The 24,274-nt window shown below is 44.0% G+C and overlaps 1 protein-coding gene across 2 annotated transcripts in view; it reads right to left on the reverse strand.

Moving 5' to 3' along the window:
• The window catches only part of LOC132822256 (macrophage-stimulating protein receptor-like), a 133,600-nt gene that overhangs the window by 88,100 nt on the left and 21,226 nt on the right, over window positions 1-24,274 (reverse strand). For both annotated transcript variants that reach the window (XM_060835390.1, XM_060835391.1), the window contains exon 2: window positions 21,131-22,599. In XM_060835390.1, coding sequence (XP_060691373.1) covers window positions 21,131-22,339 — 1,209 coding nt within the window. In that variant the 5' untranslated portion in view covers window positions 22,340-22,599. The remainder of the gene's footprint in view (window positions 1-21,130; window positions 22,600-24,274) is intronic.

Here is a 24,274-nt window from a genome sequence, read left to right on the forward strand (position 1 = left end):
GCCTTACCTAGGTTTCCGGATTAACAGTCCAGTGATAATTCCACTCGGTCATCACCTTCCCTTGATGAATGGAATGATGTGGTTGTCTATATTAGTTCACATAACATACCACAGAGGCTGACTGTTACATTTTTTGGCTAAGTCTGACTTGTGTTGAGTTTTTTGGAGGGATTCCCACCATGAGGTCTAGTAGAATTTCTCAGCGCATTTTACCAAACTTGCCTTATTAAAGACCTACCTGCTCCAATGGTCTGTATCCTGTCCGACTCTGGCCGTAGCTAAACATGCGCTGTTTCTCAAACACTCGCCACTCATTGGACAACTGCTGAAACAGCAGCATCACTTGTGTACACCTCTTGCAGATGGTACCATGATTCCCTGGCAGGGGACCTGTGAGTCCTTGTTGAGGGATAGTTCAAAGAAGTGCTCTTCCTGGAGGACCGGCAGGCGAGGCTATACTACCACATCCTGACAGCCTGGTCCGAGGATGCAACCCGGGTGAGTGCAGGGGAATGGCCAGTAGTGTTGTAAGAAGGTCAATGCCATTCTCCATTCCACCAGAGTAAGTGCTACACTCCGCTGTCTCTCTGCTTTCTCACACACTCCATTTCTGCAATTGCACCCACCTCCTACCAAGGCTGCCACTCTCATGATTGCCTGCAAGATCTTCCTTCAACTGCTGTTGACCTCCTCCCCCCAACCCGAGCTCCCACACTGCCCTCTGCACTGCCTACTCACTCCCCGGGAACATCTCGCCACCTTTTGCCCACTTCCGTCAACGGTACCATCCACTTTCATCTTGCTCAGTACCTCCGTTTTTCTCATTCCAGGAGAAGGCAGAGCAGAGAGGGGCATGGGTAGAAGATATCTGACATTAGACTCTTAACCCCATTCGGGGAGGGAACCCTCCCTTTCACTGGAGAAGACCAGGACCATTTCTTTGGAGATGCCAAAACATCCATTTCCTGCCAACTGAGTAAGCATCACACTTTATACAACAGCAACTCCCCTAGTAGTGTATTCCTGATGAAGGGCTTATGCCCAAAATGGAACATGGAACATTACAGCACAGTACAGGCCCTTTGGCCCTCGATGTTGCGCCGACTTGCAGAACCAATCTGAAGCCTACATATCCTAGGATATTTCATTTTCATCAACATATTTATCCAATGACTATTTAAATGTCCTTAAAGTTGGTGTGTCTACCACTTCCGACTACTACTGTCAAAATGTCAACTCTCCTGCTCCTTGGATGCTGACTGACCTGCTGTGCTTTTCCAGCACCACATCTTGCAACTCTGACTCTCCAGCATCTGCAGTCCTCACTTTGTCTTAGTGGCATTTTAACCAGACTATTAATCCAGGGACCTCAGCAATGATCTGGAGATCCAACATAGAATCACACCATGGCAAATGATGGACTTTGGACTCAATTATAAATCTGGAATTAAAAGTCAAATGGTGACCATGAGTCTGATTCACTGATAGCCTTTAGGATAGGAAACTTTCTGCTTTAGTCTATATTTGATTCCAGACCCACAGCAATGTGGATGACTCTTAACTGCACTCTGGTCAATAAACACTGGTCCAATCAGCAAAACCCTCATGATGTGTGGTTCACAGGATTCCCCAGGATTCAACATCCTCATCTGACCTTAACTCCGCTGTCAGTGTCATTCATTGCACACCGTTTCTAACCACTGTCCTTCCCTCTTGTGTCTTGTCTAAAAATTGATGTTGTGAATGAGCTGTTGTGATGTCTGTGGGGTCATTGTCTGAAAATGAAAAACTTGTAGCACCCTGGCAGAAAAGGCCGGTGTGTTGGATTGGACAGTTTGCTCCTTCCAGCACAGGCGCAACTGTTCAAATAATCTCCTTTTGTGTCATAACTAGTTTATGGTTCTAGAACAAACCGTTTAACTGGCAACAAAAGGACAGTTCGTCAAACAAAGCTGTCTTGTAAGATTGGTTTTAATGGTGGGGGTGTTACAGGATGAATTGGAGGAAGTGATGAAAAAGAATTAGGAAGAAAACGTGTGGAGATTGAAGTAAGAGGAATCACAAAAAATGGAGAGATGAAAGAGAGAAAGAGAACAAAAAGTGAAAAGGTATAAAACTATAAAACCAAACAGAAATAAAATATCCTCAATTGCCTGTCAGGTCAAAGGAGCTGTTCCTCTGCCAAAATTTCAGGCTGTTTCCAAATTATTTGTCCAGCCCCATTAAGATAACAAATATTTGTTCATTTTAACTTCGATGCTTACTACAAGCCTTTAGCACTAAACATGAGCTAAATGAAACAAGCTGTTTATAGTGCCTCACATCTGTCACCATAACCCTGTAAAGGGAGCACCGCACCAGCAGAATGCAGTCCTGACCTTATACAAGTGCAATATCGTCACTGTTCCAGAAACAAAACACCAGTCTGATACGGGAGCTGGCGAATGCTGATAACAGGGCTTTCTCTTAGAGACAACAGAATTACCCAGAAAGAGAAAAAGAGGTATTTTGTGTCCATCTACAGTTTATAAGTTTGTACATTCATGAGATAGAGGAGCAGAATTTGGCTATTTGGCCCATCAAGTCTGCTCCGCCATTCGATCATGGCTGATGTGTTCCTCCCCCTCATTTTCCTGCCTTCTCTCTATATCGTTTCAACCCATTACCAATTAAAAGTCTGTTTAACTCCTCCTTAAATTTACTCACTGTCCCAGCATCCACCACACTTTCGGGTAGTGAACTCCACAGATTCACAACCCTGAGGGAGAAGTAGTTCCTTCCCAACTCGGTTTTAAATTTGCTGCCCCTTATCCACAGACTGTGGCCTCTCGTCTGAGAATGCCCCACAAGAGGAAGCATCTGCACCACGTCTATTTTATCCACACTGTTAAGGTCCTTCATTTACTGCATTTCAATGTGTTTCTTTTTAAATATTAAAAGAGTACACGGACACAAACTAAATAATCTAATGCTTGCACAACTACGTATTGGTTGATGTAATCAGTACATTGGCAAGTGCCACTATAAACTGAACGCAGGAGGAGATAAAAAAAGGGAGTGCCAGTTTGAAATGGAGTATTGAAAAAAATGAAAATTGAATTGCAAAAGCATACTGGGAAGGAAGGAAGAAGTGGGAAAGAGAGAGAGAGCGAGGATTAGGTTTAGAATGGCGACTTGTAACTAGTGCCACAAGAATTAGTGCTGGAGCCATAATTCCTTACAATACATAAGAATGAATGATGAAAATAAATGTACTGTCGCCAAATGGGGGATGATCAAAAAACAGGCAGGAAGGCACGTGGTAAGGATGACAGAAAGTGTCTGAAGACGGATATAGAGTCAAAAAGTGTGGCGCTGGAAAAGCACAACAGGTCAAGCAGCATCCGAGGAACAAGAGACTCAACTTCTTGGGCATATGTCCTTCATCAGCCGAGGCAGGATAAGTGAATGGGTGAAAATGTGGAGGATGGAATCTAATGTGCAAAAATGTGAAGTTGTGCACTTTGGCAGGAAGAATAGAGGAGCTGAATATTATGTAAATGGAGCGAAACTGCAGGAGACTGCAGCTCAGAGGGATTGACATGAATCACAATAAGTTAGCATGCAAGTTCAGCAAGTAATAGGAAAGGGAACTGCAGTGTTAGCCTTTAGTGCAAAGCAAATGAGGTCTTACTAAAACAATACAAAGCACTAGGAAGACCACATCTGGAACAGTGAACATTTCTCGTCTCCTTAGTCTACAACAAGTTAAAAACAGAAAAAAAAACATAGAAACTAAGAGCAGGAGTAGGCCATTTGGCCCTTTGAGCTGTTATACTATTCAATATGATCCACTATCACAACCTCACATTCCCACTTTCTCTCCATTCCCCTCGATGCCTTTAATATCTAAAAATATAGCAGTCTCTTTCCTGATTACAGTCAGTGATCTGGCCTCCACAGTCCTGCCCAGTATGGGACTGAATTTCATAGGCTGACTACCCGCCCAGGGAAGAAACTTTCCTCATCCCAATCCTAAATAGTCTGCCCTGTCTCCTAGTTCTAGACTGCCCAACCAGAGGAAACCTCCTCCATGCATCCAGTCTGTCTAGCCCTGGTGGAATTTTATACATTACAATCAGATCCTCTCTCAACATTCTGCACTCTAGTGACTCCAGGCCCAGTTGAACCAAACCCCATTCTGTTTCAGACAGACTACGAGATGAAAGAGCTGACAACAGCAAGAAAGTGGGTATGAGGTCATTAATTAAGGTCAACTTCCTGCCACTTTGCCTACATCAGGAGGGTCCACTTTGATATGGGGAGCATGTTAGGACCTTCCAGCAGGGATCAAGGGACATGAGCCTTTTTTGATCAACACACTATAGCCATGGAAGGTACACCTAACAGTAATATGGCAGCCCCCACTATGTCGACTATCCCTCCCCCTCAACCGAACACTGGGGCCTGCTCCCCACTCACTCGAGACACCCACCGCAGTGCCGTCTGAGAATGCTGGTACTGCTGAGGGTGCCAGGGAATGGGTCCTCCGATTAGGTTAACACTTCTTCAGCTAGGAAGCAATCCTCAGTGAGTAGTAACCCCAGCAATCTCAAATCAGCATGTGTCAACAAATACCACTCCCTAGAAACGGGAGCCTTTCCCACTCAGGGCTCCAGCTGCAGGATTACAAGTTGCCAAACCATTCAAAATCCAGCCCCAAGTCTTGTCTTTTTTTTGTGAGCGAGTGTGTTCTGGGGAGCTGGCCATAAAATGAAACCGGAGAGAAAATAAACGCTGACACACTTCTAGCAATGTTGAATCACTATGACAACACTGGTTACACATGTACAGGTTAATACACTCGTTGCCTAACAGAGATACATCTGCACGCAAACACACATTTTTAGACACTCCTTTGCATTCCACCAATTCCATCTGAATTAATGCAACAAATGGGTGATTTTATCAACTTCCCCAAATAATAGGTACAGGTTGTTCTGCTGTAACGCGATTGACGAACTGGGGACACTGTTTCTAAAGTGCAAACTTTTGAAGCGTGTATTGGTTATAATACAATTCTGGTCCCATTAGTTTAAATGGTCTAGTATGACATGATTTTCTTATAGCACAGGATTGCATGAGAACGGAACGGCTACGTTATAGCAGAACTGACTGAGTTGCCCAATAGTTTTTTTTTGGTGACGTTCTCCAGGAATATGATGTGGGGTTGAATCATGGCAAATTGTTGGAGTAAAGCAATTCTCTTCCATTCTCTAGGTAGCTCAGGGAGAGCAGTCAGGAACATTGAACTTACTGAGAGGTGAAGCATCGAATGGAACTACTTTGTTATGGGCAGATCTATTCGCAGACGACATGAGGATCAATGGGACTAGTCATCTCATGCTTGATGAAGCAGGACATTAAGATGAAGCTCCATCCACAATTTGGCATGTTGATGGCTCCAAGAAGCATCTTTGCACCTTTCTCTATGCTACAATTCGCTATTTTGTCATCCAGGAATCAGGGATGGGGTCTCTTCAGCTCAACAAACAGTCAGCTCGCTTCTCCTCTTTGTCCGTGCTACTCCTTTCCAATTTCCCTTGGACAAGCATTTTCTTTCCAGGACGCTCCTTTATTTCAACTGCCTCACACTGATCTATTGATAAATGGTAAATGATGCATTTTGTTCTGTGACTACCGAATTTCCAATCCTCCCCAGAACAGCACTTCCCAATTTACTGAACTGAATAATTGGTTTTCCAACCTTGTATAATGTTGCCCTTTGCAAACCCCAATGTGGGCATACACATAAATCAGCTCACCACCAACTTGGAGTGGTCACCAAGCCAGCGACATCTGCATCCTATCAATGAATTTTTTAAAAAAACATTTCACCACAGCTTTTAAAATTCATAAAGTAATCACAATTGGAGGAGGCAATCTTTACTTGTGTGGTATGGTGGCTCAGTGGTTACCACTGCTGCCTTACAGCACCAGGGACCTGGCTTCGATTCCAGCCCCAGCTGACTGTGGAGCTTCCAAGTTCTCCGCATGTGTGCGTGGGTTTCCTCCCACAGAGCAAGAATGTGCAGTTTGGTGGATTGCCCCAAAGTGTCCAGGGGTATATGGATGGGAAACGCAGAGGTATAGGAGGGTGATTCTGGGTGGGACACTCTTTGGAGGGCCAGTGTGAATTTGATGGGCCAAGCGGCCTGCTTCCACACAGTAGGGATTCTATGGTCATTCAGGTCAGTTCTTTGGCTCCTCCCCCTAAAGGAAGCCAACTGGATCTAAATACTTTCCAAAGCTTTCACCTTCATGAGTACATTGAGGATAACTCGATAGTAAGAACAATAATCGACGTTTAAAGTGCCTTTAACATAACAAAACACCCAAGGTACTTCACAGAAGCATTACTAAATAAAATATGCCATTAGAGCCCCAAAAAGATCATCAAAACTGTTATCGAAGCATAAGATGACATTTTAACATATAGATAGCCCAAAGATCAAGAAACAGGGATTATTTATTCCACTGGCATCAGGTCATTACAAATATGAAGGGAAATCAAACAAGGAAGACACAACATTTGTATGAAATTAGACCCATTGTTTACATCTAGTTAAGGAAATCCTTTATCTAATCCTTCTCCTCATGATTTGGAGATGACGGTGTTGGACTGGGGTGTACAAAGTTAAAAATCACACAACACCAGGTTAAAGTCCAATAGGTTTAATTGGAAGCACACTAGCTTTTGGAGCGCCGCTCCTTCATCAGGTGATAGCGTCGCTCCGAAAACTAGTGTGCTTCCAATTAAACCTGTTGGACTATAACCTGTTGTTGTGTGATTTTTAACTTTCTCCTCATGAGGCCTACTTCCCCAAAAGACATCCTTTTCCCGAAAGAGGCTCCATTTGACTGTTTTAGCTGCCCTCCCTTAGCATCGCCATCTGCTCCTAGGGTTTGGTTATAAAGGTATTAGGCTCGAAGGAGTATCTTAAAGGAAGTGTGCAATACAATGAAGCAAAGAAACATTAGGAGGGTATTCCAGTGCTTTGGGGCCCTAGTAACTAAAGGCACAACCACTAATGGATGAATTGCAGAATCCACAAGAAGCCAGAATTAGTGAAGATTAACTATCTCAGAGTTGTGAGAGGGAGGAGATTACAGAGACAGGCTTTAAAATCTCAATTCTAAATTTACTTTCTAAATTAAATATTTAGAATCTATGGCCCCTACTCCCAAATATACAAGTTAAAGTAATTTTCCATGGAGTATCATAATCGGCTATTTAAGAGCATAACATGGAGACGCAAAGGTAGGCCATTCAGCCCATCAAGTCTGCTCCATCATGGCTGATCTGATAATCGTCAACTCCATTTTCCTGCCTTTTCTTCACAACCTTAGATTCCTGATTAAATATCTGTCTGTCTCCACCTTGAATATATTTAACGACCCAGTTTCGACAGCCCTCTGTGATAAAGAATCCCACAGATTCACTTCTCCCTGAGAGAAGAAATTTCTCCTCATCACTGTCTTAAATATGTGACCCCTTAACCTGAGATTGTACCCACTGACCTGAGACTCTCCCACAAAGGGAAACAACTTTCCCCTCAGGATCTTCTATGTTTCAATAACGTCGCCTCTCATTCTTCTAAATTCTAATGAACAAAGGCTCAATCTACTCAATCTCCCTTCAGACCCAGGTATAGTCTAGTGAACCTTCTCTGGACTATTCTGAGGAAGGGTCACTGGCCCTGAAATGTTAACACTGATTTCTCTTCACAGATGCTGCCAGATCTGCTGAGGGTTTTCCAGCAATTTCTGTTTTTATTTCTGATTTACATCATCCACGGTCTTTTTATGTTTTTTATTTAGCCAGTACCTCTTTCTTTGACAAGGGTCCCAAACTGCTCACACTAGGGCTGCACGATGGCTCAGTGATTAGCACTGCTGCCTCACAGTGCTAGGGGCCGAGGTTCAATTCTAGCCTTGGACTGTGGAGTTTGTACTTTCTTTCCAGTGTCTGTGTGGGTTTCCTCCTTAAGGTGACTATGATACCAGCTGTACTTGGGTGAGACATTTATCCTCCTACTTTTAGATTCCATTCCCTTTGAAATAAAGGCCAACATTCCATTTGCCTTCCTGATTGTTCCATGAATTTGTATGGCAACTCTTTGTGATTTGTGCACAAGGATTCCCTCTGGTCCATAGCCTTCTGCAGTCTCTTTCCAATCCAGCTCCTCTACTCTTCCTGTCAAAGTGCATTTTCCCACATTATGTTGCACCTCCCCACTCACTTATTCTGCCTACAAATCTCTGCAGACTCTTTTTATCATGTCCTCCTACCTATTTCGGTCCTTCCTGCGTGGCATGCATTCTCTTTAAGTCTGCATCAGAGTGCTGATTGTTCTTCTCTCAATCCTGATGAAGGGCTTATGTCCGAACCATCAATTCTCCTGCTCCTCGAATGCTGCCTGACCGGCTGTGCTTTTCCAGCATCACACTCTTTAAACTGCCTTTTTTTTAGATTACTTACAGTGTGGAAATAGGCCCTTCGGCCCAACAAGTCCACACCTACCCATTCCCCTATATTTACCCCTGCACCTAACATTATGGTCAATTTAGCATGGCCCCTTCACCTAACCTGCACATTTTTGGACTGCGGAAGGAAACCGGAGCACCCAGAGGAAAAGCAAGCAGATACGGGAAGAATGTGCAAACTCCACGCAGTCAGTCGCCTGAGGCAGGAATTAAACCCAGGTTTCTGGTGCTGTGAGGCAGCAGTGCTAACCACTGTGCCACCCACTTAAAGACAAAGCTGAAGCATTCACAGTCCCTTTCAGCCAGAAGTGCTGAGTATGCAAACTCCACACAGACAGTTGGTCGAGGCTAGAATTGAACCCAGGACCCTGGCACAGTGCTAACCACTGAGCCACTCTGCCTTCTCTCCACCATCTCCCCCCCCCCACCCACACACCCCCAGCCCTCCATCCTCTTTACAGCAGCTGCTACACATGTGTCTCCTCCTTGGGGTCTGGTCACATCTCTTTGTATATTGACTGCTTTCTCACTCACACTGCTTCCAGGTCAAGGGTCACGTGGATCAATATTTCTTCATTTCCAATAAAACTACAACTGATCCTATCCTGCATCCTCTCTACTGTGCTGCTTCAGGATCAAATATTATCAGGTCACAAAGTTAATCTTCACAAAAGATGGATGGGAAATGTACCAGAGCCACATCCATTCTCTCAGCTGGACACAAAAGGTCCCATAGCATTACTTGTAAGAAGAACAGGGGCATATCCATCCCTCAGTGGATGTCACAAAAAAAAACCAGATGATCTTGTCATTCTTCTGTTGCTGTTGCTAGGAGCTTGCTTTGTTGCAATTGGTTGCTGTGCTTCCTTTCAGAGTCAAAAGGTGTGATGCTGAAAAAGCACAGCCAGTCAGACAGCATCCGAGGAGTTGGAGAGTCAATGTTTCAAGCTTAAGCTCTTCATCAGGAAGAGCTGTGTTTCCTATGTTTATTGACTATAAGTGCTTGAGAATGATCTTGAGGATAAAGGTGATTTAAAATGCAAATCCCCTTCTTCTCCTGACTTTCTGTTTCTCATCTAATCCCAAGAGCTGCCAATCTTAAGAGACCTTGGTATTAAAATTTATCTAATCCCTTTATTAAACCAGAAGCAAATTGAAACCAGCCAAGTATTAGCTGAAACAGGATCACTTTTAAGGGTTATCATGTTAGATCTTGGGGAAACCCATTTACAGGTGGTGTGACTTTCCTGTTTGTTTTTGTCATTACCTCATTGATGAGGCAGAGTCTACTGCACTATGACTTATTATAGATAGCCCAACCCTGTCTGCATAAGTGCTTCTCAACATTGAGTAACCTCATAAAAAAACACCTTATACTAACAATGGTAAAAACATGACAAACATTCCTGCTTCACAATCCCAAAATGGACACACATGCTGCTACCTTCCATGGATTGGGATGGAATGGGATGAAACAAAAATGCAAAGGACATTTCTGAAACAGAGCGATTATCCCAAAATGGCTGTCGGCGCATGTGTAGATGGGGCCAGTGATGTCCTTTCACCATGACATAGCTTTCTTCGGCAGACTGCCAGTTAAACTCACTGTTTGCTGTGATGGGTGCACAAGTGTGGGGCTGGAAAATCACAGCAGGTCGGGCAGCATCCGAGGAGCAGGAGAGTCAACGTTTTGGGCATAAGCCCTTCATCAGGAATGTCCTTACTTTCTCCCTGTTCGCTGTGATGAGTCTTCTTTCTTGTTAAAAGAGAAAGAGAGAGAGAGAGCCTCCCACACCCAGTGAGACTAACATTCCACTACATTCCCACAAGCTCATTTCAGAGCCCCTTCAGGCTTCACTGTGATTTCTACACTTTAGTCCCTTCGTAGGGTCAAAATGGCTGTGGCAGAGCTTCAGGAAGGCTGCTCACCACCAATTCAGGATGGGCCCAGCCATCAAGGCCACATCCCTTTCAAGGTCTGAAATTTCAGGTTGAAATACTTTTCATGGCCATCGCAGCATGAGGTGAAATGTCTGTCTTTGTGCGCTTCCTCAGTCACTGTGCCACTTCATGATGGCAGTTCCCATAAACATAGCTGTTGTGGGTTTCCTCAGGATAGTGGAAGGGGTTTCTGAACTCCACATCAAGCCGCAACGTGGCTGGGAAACAGTCCCACAGCAGGTGGGTGGGGGTAGGTTCTCATTGGAAGACAAGGTGGTGCAGGCACACTAGCTGGCATTGTATCCATAGTAACCAGATGCCTCTGCCATCACTCTAGCAGAGTCATTAAATCCCCTAAATTCAGATAGCTCAATAGGGAAAAAAGAACCAGCATGTCAAGGCCAGATGGCAAAATATCCAACTTGACCCTAAACTCAGTCAGGCGTTGGCTGACACAAAAAAAAAATCAGTTTACCTGAAGTTGTGTGTTTTATACAATGCAGATGTAGAACTACATGTCTAGACAAGGCTAAGTTAACATTTCCAGTCAATTTTGCCTTAGGCATGTCATGAGCACTATTGCTGGAATTCAGAGGTCTTGGGTTCAGGTCTCGTTCAGGAATCCTGAGCATAACCAACTATATCAGCACTCCAGCGCAGTACTGAGAGCATCATCAGAGGTGCCATCTTTCACATGAGACTTTAACCAAGGTCCTGTCTGCTAATGTGTGTAGTGACTGTAACAAGGTCAGCCAGGTGATTAGATTAGATTACTTACAGATTAGATTAGATTAGATTACTTACAGTGTGGAAACAGGCCCTTCGGCCCAACAAGTCCACACCGACCCGCCGAAGCGCAACCCACCCATACCCCTACATATACCCCTTACCTAACACTAGGGGCAATTTAGCATGGCCAATTGACCTGGCCCACACATCTTTGGACTGCGGGAGGAAACCGGAGCACCCGGAGGAAACCCACGCAGACACGGGGAGAACGTGCAAACTCCACACAGTCAGTCGCCTGAGGCGGGAATTGAACCCAGGTCCCTGGCGCTGTGAGGCAGCAGTGCTAACCACTGTGCCACCGTGCCGCCCTCAAAGGTGGACCTCATAGAATATGATTTGTCTGATTGGGACTGTTAATCTGGTCCAATCAGGGAGTCCTGGCTGACAGATAAAAGGGTAATTGTTGCACATTTCTTTTTGATCACGCAGCATTGCCCTTCGATGTGAAGGGCACTGCTTGTCACTGGCCACTCAGGTGTTTCCTTTCTTCCTGGTGGTGGAAATTTGAATAAAGATTGGTGCACCTTGTGTCTTTCACTGTGTCTCACACCTGCACACACACAACACGGGGGCTGGGGGAAAAAATAAGCACTACCGCAGTTAGGCGGTAGTGTGGGGGTAACAAAGAAAAAAAAGAAAAAAAGAAAAAGAGAAAAAAAAACAGGAGTGTCAGATATCCTGTTCACTTAAAAAAAAGGGTAAGTGTTGCCCACTTCTTTTTGATCACGCAACATTGCCCTTTGATATGAAGGGCACTGCTTGTCCCTGGCCACTTGAGTGTTTCCTTTCTTCCTGGTGGTAGAAATTGAATAAAGATTCGTAAACCTGTTGTCTTTCACTGTGTCTCACACCTGCACACACACATCATGGAGGCTGGGGAAAATACCACAGTTAGGCGGTAGTGTGGGGGAAAGATTAAAAGAAATAAACATAAAAAGGGGAATTATCAGTGATACTGGCACTCTGGTACCTGATTCTGAATGAGCAGTACTAAAGTCAAGCTCTGTTCATGTGTATACGAAGGGAGACTTGGTGACGGGATAACGGTCGCTGTGGAGTTTTTCCAGTGACAACAAGAGTAAAGCACAATCCTGCAGAAACACGCCTGCAACAGTTGTCTTTAAGTTGGGGAAAGCATTTTTCACATCATGCCTTTGTTTGGGAAGTTTGACTCATTCAGCCCTGCTGTCGATGATTGGGTTCATTGTGTGGAAAGAACGTGCCATTTTTTCTGGCAGATGAAAAACAGCAAATAATTCTCTTGACTGCCTGTGGAGCTGCAGGTTTTTCTGTCATTAGGAACCTCACTTTCCCTAAAGCAGCAGATACTAAAACCTTTCAAGAATTTACTGACATAGTTAAGGAATCATCAAACCAGACCAATTCGCTAAATGGGCAGTATCGGTCATACCGATTTTGAAGCCAGACAGATGGATTGGCCTTTGAGGGGATCTTAAACAAATGGTAAGTTGTTTTTTTGCAGCTGGTCAAATTGACAATCCCTCAAATAGGGGATGGATACGGAAAGCTGGCACGGCGGCTTCTTCATGACTTACAATTGGATTTAGACCACAATGCCCATGGGTATACCACAACTAATACCCATAAGGCCTTGTATCAATATACAAGATTGCCACTTGGTGTATTGCCAGCCTGTTCAATTGTTCAGCAGACAATGGAGAACACTTTGCAAGGTTTGCCCTAGGTCGCCATTTTCCTAGATGATGTCTTGATAACAGGGACACTTAGAGAACTTGGATGCAGTCCTAAGGGGTTTTCCCAAAGCAGGTGTATGGCGAAGAGGAGAAATATGTGTTCCAGGCCCCTCCAAGAAGCCTCTCTCTTGGCTTACAGCATCGACAAGACCAGCACACCACCATTGGAAGGTTATTTTTAGATTTCATACAAAGTCAATCTGAAGATCTCCTTGCCTTCATTGTTCAGACCTTTGAGTATAGGAACTGGGACATCATGTTGAGGTTGTACAGGATGTTGTGAGGCCCCTTCGGGAGTGCTGTGTGCAGTTGTGGTGGGCCTGCTAAAGGAAGAATATTAAAACTGGAGAGGGTTCAGAAATGATATATCAGAATGTTGCCAGGAAAGGAGGGTTTGAGTATTAAATAGAAAGGAAAGGCTGGGACCTTTTTCATTGGAATGTAGGTGGTTAAAGGGTGACTTTATAAAGGTTTATATTATGTATATTATCTATATATTATGCATATCATATTTTCCTTCTTTAAAGTAAAAGCTAATATATTACAAAGCTCTTAACAGCACAAGCTCACAGTGATTAATGTCTGACAAGATAGTCCTACTCCACATCAACACTTGATATCATTCCTGTTTGTTACTGGAACTATAAAGTAATCTTAGTGCATCATAAAAACACAGCCGATTGATGTCAAAGATATCAGAACCTTCTTATAAACAAAGTTGAGGTGCAAAACCGCTTTATTATGATTCAAATACACGAGTCCTAAATGTAAACCATAGAGAATGTGCTAAATCTACATTAAACATGGACTCATTATCTGGAATCACGTGGACAATTAGAAAAAAGGTAAAGGTATGGAAAACATACAGAGGTTTACCAGGATTTTACCAGGATTGTGCTGGAGTAGGAGACATCAGTTTGTGAAGATTTGGAAATATTTAGACTCTTAACCTTAGAACGTGGGAAGTTAAGGTAAGTAAACATCAGTCAGGGAATCAGGGATCGTATGGGGAAAAGGCAGGAAAGAGGAGTTGAGAATTATCAGATCAGCCATGATCCCATTGAATGGCTGAGCAGACTCGATGGGCTGAATGGCCTACCTCAACTCATATGTCTTATGCATTAAGAGGTAACCAAAAGGAGAGTTTCTGGATGTTAAGAGATTTGCCATGATTCCCGTTCAATCCCTCTGTTGAATGAGTCAATAGAAGTTACAGATTTAAAATTACAACAGGCTTCCTGACCACACAAAATCCAATGACTGTCAATGGTCACTGCTGATCATTTCTGACTGTGCCTGCGCAGAGATAAAATAAAAATAAAGATCCTCATTTCTAAAACATATTATTTTTCTAACACAATATAGTATTTCACTTTTCATTTTCAGGTATTTCTCACACTTTTAAAAATGTATTTAGGACCGAAATCACCACTAGTTCATGTGTCCTATCTCACGTGTGTGAATATGTAAGAGTGTATGCATGCATGTATGTGTGTGTCTGTGTGCATATGCGTATGCGTGTGTGTGTGTGTGTGTGTGTGTGTGTGTGTGTCTGTGTGTGTGTGTGTGTGTGAGAGAGAGAGAGAGTAAAGAGAGAGACAGAGAGCAAGCACAGCATTTGTATTTTACTCTGTGCCTTTCCAGTTTCAACAGAGACTGCAGGTCAGACCATGAAGTCAAAACACCCTCCACAATCCAGCCCCTGCTGCTAAGGATTTTTTTTATTATTTAAAAGATTTTAAGTTGCAGAAAGACCACCCCTGGCTCAAGAAGCACCCTTCCCACCCATCTTACTCACCTGCAAAGGCAGTCTGCTGCCTCTCGGAGCTTATCCACCTTGGCACCTTGTAGCCTCTTCTCCTGTCTCTTTAATTTACTTCATACTTTTTCCCAGTTATAACAATGGCAAGGATCCAAAATATAAACTTACAGGAATGGGAAAACGATCTGAAAGTAGTGGCTTTACCATGTGTTTACCCTCAGAGTTTCACTGCTTTCATTTCCTGCCTCTCCCCATCCCCTCCACCAGTTCCCACAAATCCGAAACAAACTTCCCAACAGTTTTCGCTTATCTGATTGATACAGATTTTGCGTTCAGGGTTTGATTTTGTTACTGGGTCCTGAAACCAGCCCCAAGGGGAGGTGGTCCCATGTCGGGGCTGAGACGGAGGAATCCTTTAACTGTCACAGAGACTGGTTCTTTCCCTCTTTACCGATGCTGCCAGAACTGCCAAACTTCTCTGGCAGTCCCTGGGTTTGGTCGGGGTAGGCTGATACAGTTGAAGGTAGGGGCAGAGGGGTGCATGCAGTTTCAGGCTGTAGCAGCAACAGGCTGTAGGAGCTGGAGCGTGTCAGAGAGAGTGCAGCTGCTGTGGGTCAGGGGTCACACCCAACATGGCAGCCAATGGCAGGCAGAGAGTTAGGAGATCCTTCCATCTCTTCACATCGCATTGAGTGGACAACCCCAGCAGGCCTGCTTTAGGCATCTTAGGATTCCTACAGTGTGAGGAAAGGCCATTCGGTCCATCGAGTCCACACCAAGCCTCTGAACGACATCCCACCCAAACCCTGCATCTCCCAGGGTTAATCCACCTAGTCTGCACATCCCTGGAAAATTTAGCATGGCCTATCCATCTAGCATGCATAACATTGGGCTGTGAACCAAATAGGCTGGGGCTGTACTCCCTGGAGTTTTGGAGGCTGAGGGGTGACCTTATCCAGGTTTATAAGATCATGAGGAGTATGGATAGGGTAAATAGGGGTCTTCTGTTGGATGTGTGAGATGCAAACTTTTCCCCAGAGTGGGAGAGTCTAGAACTAGAGGGCATAGGTTTAGGGGGAGAGGCGGAACATTTAAAAAAGGACCTAATGCGAAGCTTTTTCTCGCAGAGAGTGGTGCATGTATGGAATGAGCTGCCAAGGGAAGTGGTGGAGGCACAACATGTAAAAGGCATCTGGAGGGTACATGAATAGGAAGGTTTAGAGGGATATTGGCCAAGTGCTGGCAAATGGGACCAGATTAATTTAGGATATCTGGTCAATATGGACAAGTTGTTTCCATGCTGTACATCTCAATGACACAGAGGAAATCTACTCAGACACAAGGAGAATGAACAAACTCCACATAGACAGACAGTCACCTGAGAGCAGAATCGAACCCGTCTCCCTGGAGCTGTGAAGTAGCTGTGCCATCCTTTACCACCATTGACAGGGCCCTTCATAGGGAGCTCTGCTGTGCTTTATCAGCACCACATTCAAAGCTGGGTATTGCTGGGCCTTGAACCCACCTCTCCAAGAGGGGCGACTGCTGGAAGTGGGGGCCAGAAACTTGCAAAATCAGCCAATAATCGGTCTTTTTGGGACCCAGTTGTGGATTTGCACCAGGTTGATTCACGTGCAAAAACCCACACTCAGGGCTTCATAGTATCTTAAATTACAATAAGGCCACTGACAAAAGGAATCGGTGAATGCATGTTGCCTCAGGGGTCTTCTGTTAGCTATGTGAGATGTAAATTCTTGCTCTCTGGCTGGTAGAGTCAGCTTCCAGAGAATATATCTATGGCCTCCTGCCCTGATTCCCATACTCCTTCGACCACCGTAAAAGGGAAATGTATGCAACATCCAGATATTTCAAAAATGTCTCCAGTGCGCAACGTGTGGAATGTTTCTAAATATTTCTAGTGCTTAGATTAACAAGCAATTGTTTAAACAACAGTTGACAACGATGGGGGGTGGTCGTTTCATCTCAAATGCAATCACTCTTTTGAAAGAGCCACATTTTCTCGATCACTTGCTGAGAAATCCTGCTACTTACACGGGATTGGACAGGGAGTATGCAGTTTTGGGAGAGGCAGGGGCTGCAGGGGATTGGAGGGGGGAGTAGGTGTAACTGATTAAAAGTTCAGCACGGCAACATCATCGCATCAGTTCTCGCTGGCGAGGTCACCATCAGCCATCTTAAAATCGCCAATTAATACGCCACTAAGGCATCTCACACCCAACTGCCTCCACCTTACCATTGCCATAGCATTTACCACACGCAGGCTGTGACATTATTTGGGAGGCAGCTAAAACCCACACACAGATGGACGGAGGGGATCGGAGGAAAAATGTTTTCCCAAGGAGGGTGATGGGACCCTGGAGTGCACTACATGGAAAAGTATCACGGGTAGGAAACCTTGAAACTTTTACAACATACTTGGGTGAGCGCTAGAAATGTCACAATATTCAAGGCTATGGCCCAAAGTGGGACCAGTGTGGATAGGTCCGCAGAGATTTGATGGACTGAAGGGCCTCTTCTGTACTGTATGACTCTACAAGAGGCCACTTCAGGTGAAGCCCAAGATCACTCACAAATCAGAATGAATGGCAGATCAAACTTGATTTGCCAAACATGGTACTCCTGCCACAGTTTCTTAATAGCTGCACAGCTTTGTCAGCAGGAGGACAACAACAGCTTTGCAACCATACAGCGCCTTTAAAACTTCCCATTGTGAGAGACAGAGAAGGAAAGGTTCAATGTCTATACTTCTCTCTCCATTCAAATTGCCATAGTGTCCCAAGCGCAGTTTACAGTAGGCAGAACATACAGGCTCAGTCGCTCTGGACTTGTTGAAGCAAGTCTGCCATCGATTACAGTTCCGCAGCATAAAATTCACAACCCACGTTTGTTAGCCTTTCCAAAGCCAAACTGAAACCTCAGAAATGAAAGGCTGCTTAGCATTCATGGGGAAAAGGGCTCATGCCCGAAACGTCGATTCTCCTGCTCCTTGGATGCTGCCTGACCTGCTGCGCTTTTCCAGCAACACATTTTCAATTCAAGGGGAAAAGAAAATCACAGAAAAAGCAACAAAAAGTATCTGAATGAGAAAGAGTCAGGCCCATATTGTGAATGGAGAAGTTTAAACAGCCACCATTAAGTTTCCATAAATATTCCTGAAATATTGCCTTATTGTTTCCCTTCCCTTTGGAGTCAAAAGGTATGTCCAACATTATCACATTTTGTTTAAATTTTGCATTTCTTTTTCTATCTAATCTGTAACAGTAGTGCTGCCTGTGTCACCAGTGACAGGTTTTTATAAGCAGGATCCATTAACATTGCTGTGGGTTGTAGTTTGGGTTAGGATCAATAGATCCAGTGGATGGCTAGGCTGTTAATCAATTTTGGTTGAGAGTGTGGTGCTGGAAAAGCACAGAGGGTCAGGCAGCATCCTAGGAGCAGGAGAATCAATGTTTTGGTTCAGAGCCCTTTTCATTAATTTTACCTTTTATTTAACTTTATCTTCTAATTATATACAGAATAGGGTTTAGTGCAAGGTTTCACAAACCATCTCTCAGTTGACTGTCATGTGATCTTACATCATCAATTTACATATTAAATATGAACATTTGTTACAACTGCCATAAAAATGGATTATTAGCATTCAACTTGTCTGGCCAAAACTAGTCCATCATCTACAAGGCATAAGTCAGGAGTGCGATGGAATACTCCCCACTTGCCTGGATGTGTGCAGTTCCAAGAACACTTAAGAAGCTTGAGACCATCCAGGACAAAGCCGCCCATTTAATTGACACCACATCCACAAACACCTAATCCCTCCACCACTGACAGTAGCAGCAACATGCAGTATCTACAAGATGTGCTGCAGAAATTCACCAAAGATCGTCAGACAGCACCTTCCAAATCAATGACCACTTCTATCTAGAAGGACAAGGACAGCAGATACATAGTCATATGGCACAGAGACAACCTTCGGTCCAAACAGTCAATGCTGAACATACTCCCAAACTAAACCAATCCTTTCCTGGCCCATTTCCCTCTGATCCTTTCCTATTCATGTATCCATCCAAATGTCTTTTAAACATGATAATTGTATCTGCATCCATCACTTCCTAAGGAAGTTCATTCCACACATGGGAACACCATCTCCTGCAAGTACTCCTCCGAGGCACTCAGCATCCTGACTTGGAAATATATCGCTGTTCCTTCACTGTCACTGGCTCAAAATCCTGGAATTCTCTCCCTAATGCCATTTTAGGTCAACCCACTGTATGTGGATGGCAGTGGTTCAAGAAGGCAGCTCACCATCACCTTCTCAAAGGCCACTAGGGACATGCAATAAATGCTGGCCCAGCTAGCAAAGCCTACATCTCATGAGTGAATATCTTTCATCATCTGATTCCATATTGAGACCTTCCACGGGCTAGAAACGTTTTTTGTTTAAGAACAGGATAAGCATTGAATTAAAATGGCGGCTGAGATCACCTGACCACAAAGTGAGGCAAGCCTGGGAACCCATATGAAAGAAAGGAAACTGAGTGTATTAAAATCTACATTTATCTAAAAAAAATCAACCAGCTATGTCAGTGGCAAGAAATTTGCATCTTCGTTTAATTCATACTTGCACGATAAATGAGAAATGAATGGTTATCTATGGAGTATTCTGTTTAGGAGGACAATGGAGCAGACTCAGGAACGTACAAATAGACATAGATCAACAGCTGCTTTGAGCAATAAAGAAATACAAATGGAAAACAGAAAGGAAACTGCAGGCGTTGTTCTCCCTGTCTCTCAACCATGAGCCAGTGAAGGAGCCTTTTAAAAAAAAACATTACCAAGTACTTGAGAATATCTACAAATTTTACCACTGATGTAGAACAGGAGTCAACCATCAGATTTAAAATGCAACACCTCCAGGACTCGAAGGACATTTTTTTCCTATCTGCACCAGGCACTTTCTCTGTAAAACTTATTACCTGTGTTTGTGTATATGTATTTTGTCCTTTTTAGGGGCTTGGTAATAAGATTCCTCTTTCAATTAATTAAGGAAACCTTGTAATCCGCATCCTTACTTTGACCTAGTCAATTCTGTTTTATTTGAAGCTAAAAACAAATTGCGACAAACAAAGAGAAGGGTCCACTTATTTCTCATCCCTGGTCATAATATCCGTTATGCCATAGTGGCCTAATGATATTATCACGAGACTCTTAATCCAGAGACACAGGTAGTATGCTGGGGACTCAGGTTCAAATCTCACCACAGCAGATGGTGGAATTTGAATTCAATAAATATCTGAAGTCTAATGATGACCATGAATTCATGGCCAATTGTTAGAAAATCCCATCTGGTTCACTAAAATCCTTTAGGAAACTGTCATCTTTACCTGGTCTGGCCTACATGTGACTCCAGACCCACAGCAATGTAGTTGACTCTTAACTGCCCTCTGGGCAATTAGGGATAGGTAATAAATGCTGGCCTAGCCAGCAACATCTTCATCCTGAGAATGAATTTAAAAAGAACCATAAAGGAGACGGGGAGCAAAGAACAATTACGCATTTGAAAAAGTTATTGGACATCCTTCGGCTTTCATGCTTAAAGAAAATCATCAGCCTAAAACTGGTCAACTGATGGCATTTATAAATAGAAAATAGTTTACTGGCCTTCTTCGTAAGTATCTGTACGACTACCTTTAGTATCATTTCCTCCACTTGACTTCCCCTTCAAACATCTCATTAGCTATTGTATTATAACTCATTCGAATAAAAAGGCTCCCATTGCTGGCCATACCTGAAATGTTTCAGTGATCTGCAGTCATGATGCTAAAACCTCTATATCACATCAGAACAAGCCAATCAAGATCAAACCAGCCTGGAGAGTGGACAGTTTAATCAGTCTGCATATTTTATCAGAGCATAAGGAAATATAAAGGAAGAAATGGTTGCAGACATTTTTAATCAACTTCTTCAAATATGACACACATCAAGAGCTGGCGGGATTTGAACCCAGACTGTTTAGCTCATACTCACACTGCGCTACAAGTGCCATTAGAAATGGTTCTATCATCTATTGTACTGCTACCTCTAAGGAGGTCCACCAAAAATTCATCCCCCAACATCAATCAGTCTTCTGAGTTTAGTGAGTTAGGTATAGACCCAAAGGTGCTGGCAAATTTCAGGCACACACGCAAGCTTAATGGCAATCATGAGACCTGAATCTTATTCAATGCAATCCTTCTTCCCAGCCATATTCCCGCAATCGGTGTTGTGGTTAATTAGCCTTCATTTCAGATTTGAGCACAGGCATTCGGTGGTTCTGAACAGTGCCTGAAGAGAGATAGGGATAGAAAGAAGAAAAATGGGGCAAGAAGTTTATACTCACTTCCGAAGGGCAGTACTCCACCTGCTGGTAGAATTCCAGCCCCCTCTTCGGAGGTTCCTCTGATCCCATACAACAGTCATCCATCCCTTCTTTGATGAACTTATCAATCATTTTGACTGGGTAGGTGCACAGGGCTGACCTGCTCCTCACGTCTTTGCTCTGGGGATCACTCTTTGCGAAAACCCCAAACAGCACGTCATCACTTTGAGAAACACCCAGCTCCTTGGCAAGATGTGCACCCGGTTTGGCCAGGTAAGCGGCTTGCAATATATTGTACCAGGTCTCCTCCCCAGCGGCTGTTCTTCGTCTCCGTCTGGGCTCATACTGGCATTCCAGAACCAGCTCGCGGTAATTCCCCACCTCATACTCGCCATGCTTCAGGCGGGCAACTCTTGTCTGGTATGAGCTTTTCAAACTCGTGCTGTCCTTCTGGACGGTTAGAAAATAGATGTAATCTTCAGTGCTGAAAGAGTAAACATAATCTATAGGATAGGTGTCAAGGAATTCATTCAGGACAGTCAATGAAGACTTGTTTTGAGAAGGAAGTTCAAACCCATCCAAGGATTCCAGCAAACGCTTCATTGATATTGATTTCGGACTGTACGCTTTTGCCACTGAACTATTGAGTGTGGCACCAATGAAAAAATAAGTGACAAATGACTCTGTGCGGACATGCACCTGGGTTCCCAATGGGCTCGCCACACAGTCAGGACAATGGTCAGGCCTGTTGTTTCCCTCTTTGAATAGACAATTTACTTCACTGAAATCTCCACGCTCCATGTTGTGAAGGTAGCAGATGCCGTGTTGAGAACTTCCGCAGTTATACAAGAATGGATCAAATGTATCGAACACAAGGACCTCATTGTTATTGTCTTCCAACCCCCCTGCTGGTTCCCAATTAGTGGTGCAAATATTACAAACTTTACATTCTGGACTGCCAACTGGACCCATCCGCAGCTCAGACGCCTTTTCAAGGGTTACATTTAATGCATACAGCCAGTTTCTCACAGCTAGGTAGATACTCTTCGGATCCAAATCGTACACCACGATATTCTGGATAGGACGCCCTGCATCGAAGCTGGTCATGTTGTAGCGTACGTTGAAGTCGAAGTGTTCTGTCTCTCTCGGACACTGTTGAGAATCGCAGGAGGGAAGGTTTGTCCATAAACAGATTGTCAGCCAAAGGAAGGTTTCTGCTCCAAATTGCATCCTGTTGTCAGAGGTGAGGAGGGAGGCGTAGAGATCGACAGGGACCGAACTTTCACAGGATCAAGGAAAACGGGCGAGAGGCCTGAGCTTGCAAGGGTCCTGTCTTATTTCTGGTATCATGACAAAATAATGAAGAAAAGGGGGACAGAATACATTGCCTTATGCGTAAGAAATGAAATAAATGTTGTACAGTCCAAATTCAGAATGGTATCCACTTCACTGACGTTCTCTTCTTATGGAGATGGGAAGGCTATCCTATTCTACAAAAGTGAGAAAAAAGAACAGTTAGCCAGCTAGAAATTGAGGATGGTAGCAACAACTTAGTTATGGAGTCATAAAGATGTACAGATCCTTCGATCCAACTCCTGCATGCAGACCAGATATCCCAACCCAATCTAGTCCCACCTGCCAGCACCTGGCCCATATCCCTCCAAACCCTTCCTATTCATATACCCATCCAAATGCCTTTAAATGTTGCAATTGTACCAGCCTCCACCACTTCCTCTGGCAGCTCATTCTATTCCCTCTGTGTGAAAATGTTGCCCCTTAGGTCTCTTTTAGATTTTTCTCCTCTCACAGTGGCTCAGTGGTTAGCACTGCTGCCTGACAGCGCCAGAGACCCGGGATCAATTCCCACCTTGGGCAACTGTCTGTGTGGAGTTTGCACGTTCTCCCCGTGTCTGCGTGGGTTTCCTCCAGGTGCTCCAGTTTCCTCCCACAATCCAAAGATGTGCAGGTTAGGTGAATTGGCCATGCTAAATTGCCCGTAGTGTTAGGTGCATTAATCAGGGGTGAATATGGTGGAATGTATCTGGGTGGGTTGCTCTTCGGAGAGTCGGTGTGGACTTGTTGGGCCGAAGGGCCGGTTTCCACACTGTAGGGAATGTAATCTCTAATCTAATCTAATCTCAACCTAAACCCATGCCCTCTAGTTCTGGAATTCCCCACCCAGGGAAAAGACTTGTCTGTTTATCCTATCCAAGTCCCTCATGATTTGATAAACCTCTATAAGGTTATCCCTCAGCCTCCCACGCTGCAGGGAAAACAGCCCCAGCCTATTCAGCTCTCCCTATAGCTCAAATCCTCCAACGCTGGCAACATTCTTGTAAATCTTTTCTGACCCTTTCAAGTTCCACAACATCCTTCTGATAGGATGGAGATCAGAATTGCACGCAATATTCCAAAAGTGGCCTAACCAATGTCCTGTACGACCGCAACATGACCTCCCAACTCCTGTACTCAATACTCTAACCAATAACGGAAAGCATACCAAACACCTTCTTCACTATCCTATCTACCTGCGACTCCACTTTCAAGGAGCTATGAACCTGCACTCCAAGGCCTCTTTGTTCAGCAACACTCCCTAGGACTTTACCATTAAGTGTATATGTCTCCTCTCGTTATGTGTAATGGCTCCTGTGTAATGAAAAGAAATCACAAAAAACCTCACGGAACACTCCATTTGTTAACATACTCACAACACCAAAAGCATGTTCTTTGATGTACCCTGGAAACTTTTAAAATTCTTACCTCAGGGAAAGAAAGTCAAAACAGTTTTTGGATTGGATTTTTGCTTTTGAGAATTTTTCCAACACACGGTCAGTAAGGGTTAAGCTTCTGGGTGGGGTTCATTGATTTTAAAAAAACACTGAAACATAACGGGGGGAACCATAAGATACAGGTTGAGAATCCAGCCACATGAAGATGTGTTGTAGCACGTCCAAGCAGGTTGATTGAAAAAAATAATTAAAAAGGGAAACAAGGCTGATTTATTTTAATCAATTACAACTTTTCAAAGACAAGTACATAGAGAGGAAACGTTTACAGGGATATGGGCCAAACACAGGCAGATGGGACTGGTTTAATTTGGGAAGCCTGGTCAGTACAGATGAGTTGGGCTAAAGGGCCTGTTTCTGTGCTGAGTAAGACATCCAA

The sequence above is a fragment of the Hemiscyllium ocellatum genome, chromosome 14, assembly GCF_020745735.1.
Source record: "Hemiscyllium ocellatum isolate sHemOce1 chromosome 14, sHemOce1.pat.X.cur, whole genome shotgun sequence".
NCBI lineage: Eukaryota > Metazoa > Chordata > Chondrichthyes > Orectolobiformes > Hemiscylliidae > Hemiscyllium > Hemiscyllium ocellatum.